The sequence below is a fragment of the Physella acuta genome, unplaced genomic scaffold (genome assembly GCF_028476545.2).
Source record: "Physella acuta isolate Inbredline_101_S28 unplaced genomic scaffold, ASM2847654v3 ptg000281l, whole genome shotgun sequence".
Lineage (NCBI taxonomy): Eukaryota > Metazoa > Mollusca > Gastropoda > Physidae > Physella > Physella acuta.
Genome location: NW_026731800.1, coordinates 704,673 through 717,792, shown reverse-complemented (window position 1 = coordinate 717,792; position 13,120 = coordinate 704,673). Strand labels below are relative to the sequence as shown.

Genomic DNA, 13,120 nt, shown 5'->3' with positions numbered 1-13,120 from the left:
GTTTCAGCCCCACCCAGTGGCGGAACTAGAAAAAAAGGGCCACCTCGCAAAAAAAATTATTGGGGGTCATCCCCCCCCCCCCTCAAAATTGCAGTTGAATTTTTCTTAAAACATCGATATTTTTTCCAAAATCTTGTCTGAACTCTCTCAACTTGGAGTATTTTAATCATTTCCTATTACGATTTATTAAAACAGTTACCTAAAACGCGAAATAAAGGCTAAAATTCGTTTTCCAACATTACTTTTTGTTAATGCAAAAATGTGACGTCCCACCATCTGAACCCCACCCCCCCCCCCCCCCACCCCTCATCACACGCAGTCACAAAATTACGGACCCCCCTCCGCCCTACGAGTGTGACGTCATTTATGGACGACCCCTTGGGCCCCTATATAATTATATATATATATATATATATATATATATATATATATATATATATATATATATATATATATATATATATATATATATATATATATATATATATACAATACAAACATAGAAGACTCATTTCGAGCCTGATCGGGTTTTGAAAAACAATTCTTTGCTTTTTTTTTATTTTCACAAATTACAACAAAAAATCATGTGTGTCCGTCCATTGGTCTGTTTCATTTTACGAGCCGACCCGCGGCGTATCATATGCCGCTATTTAGTTGTTTTATTTTCTACTTTTCAGTAATTCATAATTTGTGAATTCTACAGTACCAATGCTGCCACTGAAAATATTTGCTTTAAAACACTATCAGTAGGTCGTTAAGAACGATACTACCACACCCTCCTTTCCACCAACTACTACCCTACACCCCCCCCCCGCCCCGTGAAAGCAGCCTCCCCTTTATTACCTCCCTTAAGTTTAAAATCGTTTCAAACTAAATTATCTGCCCCTAATAGCCGTCACTAAACCCGGCTCTACGAATGTAAACATTTAGCGTGAACCACAGCTCACCAGACCATGTAGGGGTGGGGTGGTAAGGAGCGCGCTTACAGCTTGTTTTCTAGCGTCTCCCAGAAGAGAATTATATATATAGATATCTGCCGTAATGCATCTTTCACGCGAAGCCGTCAAAAGTATATGCACATGAAAGCTTTGTATGTGTAATGGTTTCTCGTGTTATGTTTATTTTTATGTTTTCTTTTTACTATCTCGTATAAACGAAGTATAGAAAAGTCTTGTAATCGTGCAAAAAAAAAATAATCAAGATTTTTACAAATCTCGACGTTTTACACCTCACTGATACGGAAAAACATAATTTTGCAATCTTGTCCGTCTGTCTGTGTGTCTGTGTGTGTGTGTGTCTGTCTGTCTGTCCGTGTGTAAACACGATAACTTGAGTACCGTTACAGCTAGGTTCATGAAATTTCATATATAAGTATTTAATCAAAATCGTAGATCCGTATCAACTTTTGAGCGATTTCCGATAACCAGAAGTGGTACTTTTCCTACTTTGAATTTTTCAAAAGCCTATAACTTGAGTACTATTTCAGATAGATAAATGAAATTTCACATGTAAGTAAAACATCTAATTCTCTACCTTCTGTTAAATTTTGAGTAATTTCCGTTGACTGGAAGTAGTTATTTACGCTACTTCCGATTTCTCAAAAAACTAATGTAAATTTTTAAAGTACTAATAATATCGCGCACTATTATACGCGTTTTTATTTGGCGTTCACTTGGTGTGCAATTAATCTGTCTACGAGATTTTATTCTATTTTTAAAACTTTAAGTATTTAAAATGGATTAAAAATCATGTCTATAGCCCGAGTTCCCATCCCCTGTTATTTTATATAAGAATATTCGAGAAAATTTAGGGGAGATCACTCCCGGTTTATTTATATTATTAATTTTTAATACATTTCCATTTTATGCTATGTCATGGTATTTTTTCTTCTTTCCCTACTAAGCACAATTGTCCGATTCCTAAAAATTCACTACAGTATAAGTGTTTTAATTTCTGTTTTAGGAATCGTAAAATGTGAACGTTATATACCCCACCTAGCTAGTCACACATCATCGCAAGAAGTCCGATGCCCAACAGAGAGCTTAAATGCTACCCCGCCCCTCCCGCCCGCTACCTGAGGTTAGGGGTCATTCATTTATGACGTCAACACGGAGGGGGGGGGGGCGGAATGAGAAAATAATCGACTTTTGTGGACGTGTGTGGACTGGGGGTGGGGGGGGGGTGGTCAATGTGGACATCCACATTCGGAATTAAACAACAAAGTACTTACATTTGATAATTTTAAAAATAAAATTTAAATAAACCGGGAGTGATTTCCCCTAAACTTTCTCGAATATTCTTATATAAAACAACAGGGGGCGGGAACTCGGGATATAGTTATGATTTTTAATCCATTTTAAATACTTGAACTTTTTAAAATAGAATAGAATCTCATAGAAAAAATAATTGCGCACCAAGCGAACGCCGAATAAAGATGTGTATAATAGTGTGGAATATTATTAGTACTTCATAAATTCACATGCGTTTTTGAGGTATAGGAAATAGTGAAAATTACTACTTCCGGTCATCGGAAATTACTCAAAATTTGACAGAATGCAGAAAATTAGATCTTTTACTTACATGTGAAATTTCATTTATTTATCTGAAATAGTACTCAAGTTATAGGCTTTTGCAAAATTGAAAGTAGAAAAAGTTCCACTTCCGTTTATCGGAAATCGCTCAAAAGTTGATCAGGATCTACGATTTTGATATAATACTTATATATGAAATTTCATCAACTTAGCTGTAACGGTACTCAAGTTATCGTGTTTACACACACACACACACACAGACATACGGACAAGATTGCAAAACTATGTTTTTCCGACTTAGGAAGGTGAAAAACTTCGAGATTAGCAAAAATCTCGATTTTTTTTTTGCACGATTACAATACTTTCTCTATACTTCGTATATACGAGAAAGTAAAAAAGTTCTCATAAAATGTAGATTGTACTTGGCAGTTCTCGGAGTAAATGTATGAGAAATGTAGCTATATATACAGCCCGCCTAAGGGGTTTTTGTGACGACGTGTTACGGAGGGAAGGGGGGGGGGAGGTAAAAATCGTTTAAAAAGCGTGACGTCATTTATGGATGACCCCCCCCCCCCCCCCACCAAGAAAAAAAAGCGATTTTATTTTACAACCGGGAGGGGATGAGGCAGTGACCACGGCAATTTTCTAAAACAATTCATGGTATTCAAGTTTATTTTTAAACATTTCAAACAATTGTAACCATATCATAGTAGGCCTACGTCATTATTTTGTGTCAAAACTTAACATGATGTAGATCTAGTCATTTTTTCATTTAAATAAACCGGGAGTGATCTCCCCTAAACTTTCTCGAATATTCTTATATAATATTATTAGTACTTTATAAATTAACATGCGTTGTTTTTTTTTGAGAAATCTGAAATAGCGTAAATTAGTACTTTCGGTCAACGGAAATTACTCAAAATTTGACAGAAGGTAGAAAATTAGATCTTTTACTTACATGTGAAATTTCATTTATCTATCTGAAATAGTACTCAAGTTATAGGCTTTTGAAAAATTCAAAGTAGAAAAATTACCACTTCCGTTTATCGGAAATCGCTCAAAAGTTGATCAGGATCTACGATTTTGATAAAATACTTAGATATGAAATTTCATCATCCTAGCTATAACGGTACTCAAGTTATCGTGTTTATACACAGACAGACACACAGACACACGGACAAGATTTCAAAATTATGTTTTTCCGTATCAGTGAGGTGTAAAACGTTACAAATCTCGATTTTTTTTTTGCACGATTACAAGACTTTATACGAGAAGGTAATAACCACGTTACGTAGGGCTACTGTTCAGATCGACCACAAAAAGGGGGAAAGGCCGTTTGTTGTTGAAATGCATGCAACGATAAGTTGAGTAAAAGGAATATAATGACGTCACGTCACGGGTGGGGGTTGGGGAAAGGAGGGGGGGTTATCGTCCTTAACGAGCTAGTGATAGTGTTTTAAAGCAAATATTTTCAGTGGAAGCGTTGGTACTGTCGAATTAACAAATTATGAATTACTGAAAAGTAGAAAATAAAACAACTAAACAGCGGCGTATGATACGCCGCGGGTCGGCTCGTATGATATAATCGTTAATAGCTAGGCAGCCACAAATGACAGTAAAAAGTTGGGTCTACAGCATCTTCAATAAAAAAACAAGTAATTAAAAAAAGTCTAGTGACAATTTTAGCACAATTTCCTTATGTTATCTAAAAATAGCTCTGTCGTAGCGTTAATCAAGAGCAGGGTTAGTAAAACCATTGGTTAGTTATTAAAACGTTTTTTATTAAAAAAAAATTCATTATTTTACATGTTTTATTTACAATAGAGTAACATGACTAAAAACCATTGCGCGCCTAGCTACCGAACGTGATGTCGCAGCCATTGAACGTGATGGCGCAGCTATTGAACGTGATGACGCGTGTGGTGTGGTTGGAAAAACATGCCTACTAATTCGGTCCAAATTTTAATTAATTCAAACAATTTTTTGTGACCGAACGAAAGGATATTTTTGAAAATTTTCTTCGGCAATATTGTTCTAAATTATGGCAGGAATCGATTGGTACATGTTTCAAGTCGCTAAGTGGTCTGGTTGCCGAGATATGGGCCAAAAACTGCATTTTTTCGAGGTTTTTTGGCTTTTTCGGGAAATCCATGAAAGAAACCCGGAATTTTTATGGCCTATGTTCATCCTCGTAACTTGCTTAACATAATTGCTTTTGTAACTAGTCATCGATATTGCTTCGTTGAGGAGGAGATACGACTTAAAGCCCGGACACACATTCATACATCCATACATTCATTCATTCATCCATCCATTCCCAGAAATGACGAGTTAATAAACGCAATTCTCCAGAATGGAAATTGCGCTAAAAATTATGACTGCCTGCAATTTCTGACTCTTTATAAAAATGGTGGGTAAAAAAAACATTTAAAATCGAGAGGCAGGGTACACAGCGTCACAGCGCAATCACTCTTTCAATAAAGAACAATTCTAGATAGTCCTAGCACCTTCACACGGTACATGTAATGGATGTTACTGAAAATACCAAACCCCTATATTACATAATCAGTTAATGTACACATTGCATGTAAACGAATTAATAATTTTGCAGCATGTTTTGAGAGGTCTACTAAATTTTTGTGGACGTCCACAATGCGAGGAGGGGGGATTCGTCGAAAGTGGACTCGTGTGGACGGAGGAAGAAGGGGGGGGGATTCTAAACTTCCAAAATTTTGTGGATGTCATATGGATGGTCCGTTTGATTACCGGTACCCCAACAACACGATAGGACCTACAGCAACAAATTACTAGCAACAAACAAGAACTGTAACTCTCCAATTTTCCACAAATAGCGAGAAATGCGTAAAGTATTTAGGCAAGCATTCATTACTAAATGCTGTTTATAATCAAATGAATATCACTTTAAATAGACCTTGTTAGCCCTAAATGCATTTCTATTGATAAAATATTTTACGATTGACGGTAATCAAAAAGATGTTTAAAGTTTTATTTTGTTTTTAAATCAGCTTTTTGGTATATGAACTTTGCTTTTACATTCGAAACATAAATATAGCAGTTCAAAATATCAATTGTAAGTTTCAGCGTGAGGAAGATACCAGTGATATTCATACTGGAAGCTAGATCGGGATTCTAGTTTTGATCTAGACAAGGAATTCCAGCTCATTTTATTTGAACTGTTTTATTAACACTACGCATAATTCAACATGAATATCAGATGTGCAACGGTAATATATTGCTTAACTTCCTTAATTACATAAATAATAGAGATCTAGAACTAACTGAACAGTCCAGAGTCCCTGTCGGCGGCGACCGCCACGGCCACGGTAAAGTTAACTGCTGACTGCTAAGTATTAAGTAAGAGTGCTAAGCTAAGCTAATAGATTCTAGAGTCTAGATCTACTTGTAATAGCCTAATGCAGGCCGATTTATTTATATACTTCTATTTGTTTGCTTGTCTTCTAGATCTACCTTTTTTGAAGTGACTGTTGTAGCGCGACCCAAAAATTAATGTCGGGGCGGGAGGATGGGTGGCAGATTCTATTCAAATTTTGGGTAATCTATCGTTTTAAGTTAGGCATTTCGACTTCTGCTGTTTCGATTGGATACGACCACATACGGACTTTTTCATCGTACTTGTTGAAATTCGCCATTTTTTAACATGTTAATTCTCGCCATCGGAATCAAAGGATTTGTAATAAATAATATTAGGCCGACTAGGCCTATTAACTTCAAAATGTTATGAAATTCATATGATTCTCTAAAAATTAAGTCTTAATACAGGCAGTTGTCTTGTGGTTCTGAACTAGGTACATTGGGTTAGTAGCTAGGAACTATTCCATCCAACCACAGTCTATAAGTATAGGCCCTAATAAATCTAGTTAGAAATATTAACAGTAAAACCACTCAAAATGTGCAACTTCAAGATAACATGTACAAAAAAAGTACTTTGTCCATCTCAACAATGTTTGGTTCAGTATTAATAAGTTAACTATTTAAGAATGTTTGGCTATCCAATGAGTTTCATTAGTTTCAAAAAACTTATCTCTGTCAAACAAAGTTACCCTGTAGATAAGTTACTTTATAGGTATTATTACTTGTGAAAACCCTGCAGTATCTCAGTATATTGAAACACAATTAGGTTTTCATATAATTGAAAGCAATTATTTTTTTTTACAGCCTGATGACTTAATGAACATGCAACATTGTAATTTGTTATGTTTACCAGAAAATTATCAGATGAAATACTACTTTTACCATGGTCTTTCTTGGCCTCAGGTGATTTAATTTTTTAAAAAATTCTTATATTTGTAACTTACCAATTTGAAAAATAATGTTTAATTAAGTTTAAGTTACTTATTATGTCTATGTGCTAACACTTTAATGCTGTATGTATTTTTGGCTCTTTTAATTTGTTTTTATTTATCAGAAGCAAAAAAGCAAAAAACTCACAATAACATATTTTTCTTTTAGTTGTCCTATGTGGCTGAAGATCACAGTGGTAAAATTGTTGGCTATGTGTTAGCCAAAATGTAAGTATAATAGCAATATACTAAATTTATTGAAAAAAATTAAATTCTTATTCTGCCAGTGATCACATTAATTTAAAAAAATAGATTTTATTTCCTCAGATTAATATGCTTTCTGGAGGTAAAAAAATTGTTCATTAAATAAAATTATTTAAATTTGACCTGGCATGTTTACGAACTTATATGCCTCAAGTTCAGTCCCCAGTTCGATTTAGCTTTGGGTACCTGATTCAATTTGGGGGGAAGTAAATGCACATAGGGCTGAGCACACAATCCTATAATTTACTCAGATAAATAAATAAAAACTGACAAATATTCATCTGCCCTAAGGACTTTCAGGTCTGAGTGTTTACTGTAATTGTTTTCAATAATTTATTAAGTTATTACATAAATTGGAGTAAATAAGCAATTTCCCAGCTAGATAACACACTAATAGTCTTTAAAAAAATTATGCTTTCAAATGTTTTTACCCACATTTTTCATCAGATCAGTATAATTTCTTTAGTGCAAATAGTACTATACATGTTTAAACCATGCTAAAGGCAATACACACCACAATCACTTTTGAATTTCCAATATTTATAATCATACACTAGGCAAATGCTGATGTTGACATTGCCAAATATGTAAATATATCTATGTTGCAATGAGGGCTGAAAATAAAGCTGGTTTTTATATTTGTAAAAAGTGCACAATATTATCGACAATCGTTTTGTCCTTTTAATTTGTTTTTATTGTAGGGAAGAAGACCCAGAAGACTCTGTTCCTCATGGACACATAACATCTTTGGTGAGATCTTTTTCTTTCACTTACTCAGATACAAACTTGTAGTTGGCCTCTAAAGGTCTATCATGTTTCTCTGACATGTTGTAATCTCCTTTAGGTAATGCTTTTTTTTATTAAAAGTACAAACTGTAATAGAATTGATTATATTATAATTTATCCTCTAAAGAAGGCTTGGTTGGCTGGTCCATCCACCACAGGCATTTGTACACATTCCTATAGCTATACAAGCCAGTTATTTCCATTTGATTTTAGTTTGTGTAAACTAGAGCTGCAATCGCCTTCTCTATTTTTTTAGTACCAAACCTTGCATCAATTTTTATAAATCATTTTATTTAGGCTGTTAAAAGATCCCATAGACGTCTAGGATTAGCTCAAAAGTTAATGGATCAAGCATCACGTGCAATGGTAGAAAATTTTAATGCTCAGTATGTTTCACTTCATGTAAGAAAGAGCAATAGAGCAGCACTTCATCTGTATACAGAAAATCTCAAATTCTCGTAAGTATTTGAGTAAGGTATTAAAAACTAGTTGAGTGTATAATAAGAATTATAAAGTAAATTATTATATTATATTTTTTCATTTATTGTTTGTTTTTGTATAAACATTTTGAATTAATTATTAAGTTGATTTCTCATTATAAAAAAATAATCAGCCTTTTCTTCTGTACAGCATTAGTGAAATAGAGCCAAAGTATTATGCAGATGGTGAGGATGCTTATGCCATGAGAAGGGACTTGACAGAATTCAGAGAAAAGGTAAGATGTCATTATTGAACAGTTACTTGAACTTTTTTTTCAAATTGTGTATTCCCAGTATGGACTAAAACCTGAAACATATCAGCTAGCTATTTAAGATATCACGAGCCGACCCGCTGCGTATCATACGCCGCTATTTAGTTGTTTTTATTTTTCTACTTTTCAGTAATTTATAATTTGTGAATTCGACAGTACCAATGCTGCCACTGAAAATATTTGCTTAAAACACTAAACTCCCCCCCCCCCCCCCCCCACTTGAAAGCAGCCTCCTCTTAGTTACCTCCTCTAAGTTTAAAATCGTTTCAAACTAAATTATCTGCCCCTAATAGCCGTCACCAAACCCGTCTCTATGATTGTAAAATGTAAACAGCGTGAACCACAGCTCACCAGACAATGTGGGGGTGGAGTGATAGTGATAGAGAGAGAGGGGACTGCAAGGAGGCGCTTGCAGCTTGTTTTCTTATGGCTCCCAGTAGAGAATTATATATATAGATAGATTATTGAAGAGTAATAGTAATAGTAACATGTAGTTACTTTTTTAATGTTTTTTTTTTTTTCAAATTGTGTATCCCAGTATGGACTAAAACCTGAAACAGATCAGCTAGCTTTGTAAGATATCATTATTGAAGAGTAATAGTAACATGTGGTTACTTTTTTAATGTTTTTTTTTTTCAAATTGTGTATCCCCAGTATGGACTAAAACCTGAAACAGATCAGCTAGCAATCGAATCTTTACCTGAACAAAAGATGAAAGATTGAACCAAGCTAATCTGGAGATTTAGCCATTCTTAACCAAACCATTTGTAGCAATGACTTATTATGAGATTGTAAATAAAATTATTTAATTTGATCAACTGGCAAGAGAGTGTGTCTGATTTTTTTTATTCAAATGTTGGTACGCCTTTTTTTGCATTATATGAATAATTTAGGAATACATTGCTTTATTAACTAAAACAATTTATAATTTGACTTGCGAACATTTGTCTATGATCTTTAAAAAATTATTATTTTTTAACTGGTATGATTAGAATACTTGAATTATAAAAAACATTGTACATAACTACACCGACATTTGAATAAAAGTGTAGAGAAAGGTTTTTCAAAATGCAAAAATATGATTGAATGTAGTTTTTTGTACATGTTTTATATTTTGTATGCAGTGCAACATTTATAATCATATCTAATAAACATTGATAGGAAAATACCCATAATTTGTTGATGAAATTTCAAATCATTATTTAAGAGAAATTAAGTGAAAAATATTACAGTATAGTTTTAACTGGCTAGTATATTGTGAAAGAAATTTTTTTTTTTTAAATTGAGAAAAAATAAAATAATTTTAAAAATTGTGAATATTTATGTTGATTTAGAATGTTTGTAGTTTTGTTAAACATCTCTTCAATTAATGATTTGAAGGACTGTTTTTTTCTCTTATATTCAAAAAGTTGAATGCCTAGGGTATTTAAAAAGGTGTACTGAATAAGTTATTTATCCAAGGGATCATCCATAAATGACTTCACGCTTTTTTGAACGATTTTTACACCCCCCTCCCCTCCGTCATACGTTGTCACAAAAAACCAGCCCCCCTCCTAAAATGACGTCACACCTCAGCCTGCAACCCCCCCCCCCCCCTTTAAAAATTGCTGTAGAATTTTTCTTAAAACATCGATATTTTTCCAAAATCTTGTCAGAACGCTGTCAACATTGAGTATTTCGATCAATTCCTATTACAATTTATCAAAACCATTTTCAAAAACAGCGAAATAACGGCTAAAACTCGTTTTCTAACATTGCTTTTTATAATGTAAAAATGTGACATCACACCATCTGAACACCCCACTCCCCCTCATCACACATCGTCATAAAATCACGGACCCCCCTACGAGTGTGACGTCATTTATGGACGACCCCCAAACTGGTACTGTAACTTCATACAAGTATACCCCATCGCACCAAGTGATGCAAATTTTTATGAGGTTTTCATCAACCTGTTACCAGCCGTTATTTTTAGACACGTGACATTGTTTTCTCGAACTGAGTTATTTAAATGCAAACAAAGGCGGAAAAAATTTCTTGTATCTTAGGTTTTGGAGCGCGGCTTTTGTCTTCTCTACCTCCTGAAGCCCCCAAGACAAGAAAACCTTGAGTGTATGTTTATCACCCTTTGTAAGGTAGAAAACCTCTTGGCGACGTCGCGGGGCCACGTTTCATACTACTGTAGAGGCACTGGGAGCAACCCCTGACAGAGGCGTAGCGGTGGGGGGGGGGGGGGGGACAGGGGGGGGGGACATATGTCCCCGGGCGCCGACCTTAGGGGGCGCCAAAATGGGTTGTAAAAACAAATTAAAATGTCATTTTAGCTTCATTTTTGCAGTTTGAGGGGGTGGTGCAAATCGAAAAGTTGAGGGGGGGGGGGTGCAAATTGAACATTTGCTCCCGAGGGGGGGCGCCAAATTGAAAGTTTGTCCCCTGGCGCCGGGAAGGGTTGCTACGCCTCTGACCTCAGGATAGGTTTAGTCATCTAACGTAGTGGCACACAATGTCATTAGTGTAGTAGGTTCTTAAATATGAATGTGGGTGCCATAGTGCTCACTGGAGAACCCATAGTGCTCTGGGGCATTCGACCGGCGGATGCACCTGGTGCAGTTTGATCGTTAAATCTGTAGTTCCCTGGCGGCCTGCCCAAGACGTTCTACCAATAGATCCCCGCTGCTAAGATATCCCCTCGGGGTATCTAGGCACCAAACATCAACCTACTGAATTTTTCCCCCCTGAAATCTTCCCAGGAGTATTCTCATCAACTTCCCAAAGTTTCATGGCGATCGATGGTGAATGGTGTGGTAATGTATAAAATACAAACCAACCAATATATATTTTCAAACGAAGTAATATATATGACTTCATTAACAACCGTAGTCAGCTGGGATAAAACATCTAGTATAATGAATTTTACGTGCATAGTTGGGAACATATTTTAGGCCAAGTTAGTTTACAAAATAAATATTCTAGTTTGACTGTTGGCTGGTAGGTCTATCTCTTACATTGTCTACCCTTCCTCCAGCCTTACCTAATTTAGTATTTTAATGTCGCCACAGTTCTGTGGTGCCTGATTCAGAGGCGTAGCGACCCTGCCCGGGGACAAACTTTTCGATTTGCACCCTCCCTCAAGATTTCGATTTGCACCCCCCGTCAAACTTTCGATTTGCACCCCTTCCCCCTCAAGATTTCGATATGAACCCCCCCCCCCCCCCCCCTCAAACTTTCGATTTGCATCCCCCTTAACCTTTCAATTTATTTTTCCAACCCATTTTGGCGCCCCCTAAGGTCGGCGCCCGGGGTCATATATCCCCCCCCCCGCCCCTTCGCTACGGTACTGGCCTGATTAAAAAGTCAGATTTGATTAGCGACCAGGCAGGAATGCATGGTGCCATCACCGATGACCCGATGTCAACCAGAGGGGAGGTACAAAAAACCGCGGGGACTTGGATAAGCAAAAGACGGCCGTTGTGTAAGTGAGGGCTACAGGACATTAAACCCCACCCCCCAGACATCCCTCCGTATTTACCCCCCCCCCCCCCCATCCACCAAGATAGAAAGATTTAAAAACCTATTAAATAAACCCAAAACTAAACCCGACTCTAGACATTGATTTAGGGGGGTATATCCAGGAGGTAATTGACGGGGGTGGGGGTGGTGGTGGCAACGCCCTATTACCGTAAGGTAGGCCTACAGCTAGAGATGAGAGGTTTTTGGAGTGATATGTAGAGAATTTTAAAAACATAAATGTAACACATTTGTTATAATGTGCACTCAGTGTTTCTTCCAGACTTTGTTCTCCGGAGGGGCTGTTAAAAGTATATATTTTCTATATAAATTATATAAATTTCATTTCGTTCGGGGGGGGGGGGGGGGGGGGGCGGTAAAATTTTTTCGGGGGGGGGGGGGCGGGGGGCTTCCGAAGAGATGCCTGGAAGAAACTCTGTGTGCACTGTGTTCTTAAGTCGTAGAATTGTGTTTACAACTATTAGCTAACGTATTAGCTTTAATGAACATCCTGGCGTTAAATGTAATTTTTTTTTTCGGCCTTAAAATTCTGGCCTGTTAGAATTTCAAGGTAGGTTATATATTATTGAATGTTGTAGTTGAACATGTCTCAGTTATGTTGTTTTGTTGCAGCATCGACTGCGGTTGGTTTGTACCCAAGAAACACGGGGCCTATGGGACGTTCTACCAGTGTTTCCTCCAGGAAACCGCCCCCCCCCCCCCACTCGAACGAAATGGAATTTATATCGAAACTATATACGTTTACCATGCCCCCCCCCAAAGTTTAAACTACCCCCCCGGAGAAAAAGGTTTGAAAGAAGCACTAAATCGGCATGGGAAGGGATAGTGTGGGCAGCACTATGACCAGCCACCTTTGCTTTCCCTTACGTGAGTTAGATACCCACCAGACCTGGGGGGTCATCCATAAATGACGTCACGCTTTTTTGGACGATTTTTAC

The 13,120-nt window shown here is 36.5% G+C and overlaps 1 protein-coding gene across 3 annotated transcripts; it reads left to right on the top strand.

Annotated features, from left to right (window-relative positions):
- Positions 1 to 5,479: 5,479 nt before the first annotated feature.
- LOC131939506 (N-alpha-acetyltransferase 10) lies at positions 5,480 to 9,936 on the top strand. Of its 3 annotated transcripts, none has more exons than XM_059297839.1 (7): positions 5,480 to 5,776; positions 6,729 to 6,827; positions 7,023 to 7,081; positions 7,816 to 7,867; positions 8,201 to 8,361; positions 8,534 to 8,618; positions 9,193 to 9,246. In XM_059297839.1, exons 1-7 carry the CDS (start codon positions 5,756 to 5,758, stop codon positions 9,229 to 9,231), a joined length of 516 nt encoding a protein of 171 aa, XP_059153822.1. In that variant the 5' UTR covers positions 5,480 to 5,755; the 3' UTR covers positions 9,232 to 9,246. The 3 variants fall into 3 exon arrangements, with proteins under 3 accessions (XP_059153822.1, XP_059153819.1, XP_059153820.1); XM_059297836.1 differs by lacking the exon at positions 9,193 to 9,246 and adding an exon at positions 9,309 to 9,936 and having other exon boundaries at positions 5,490 to 5,776; XM_059297837.1 differs by lacking the exon at positions 9,193 to 9,246 and adding an exon at positions 9,309 to 9,936 and having other exon boundaries at positions 5,495 to 5,776; positions 7,819 to 7,867.
- The last annotated feature ends 3,184 nt before the right edge of the window (positions 9,937 to 13,120 follow it).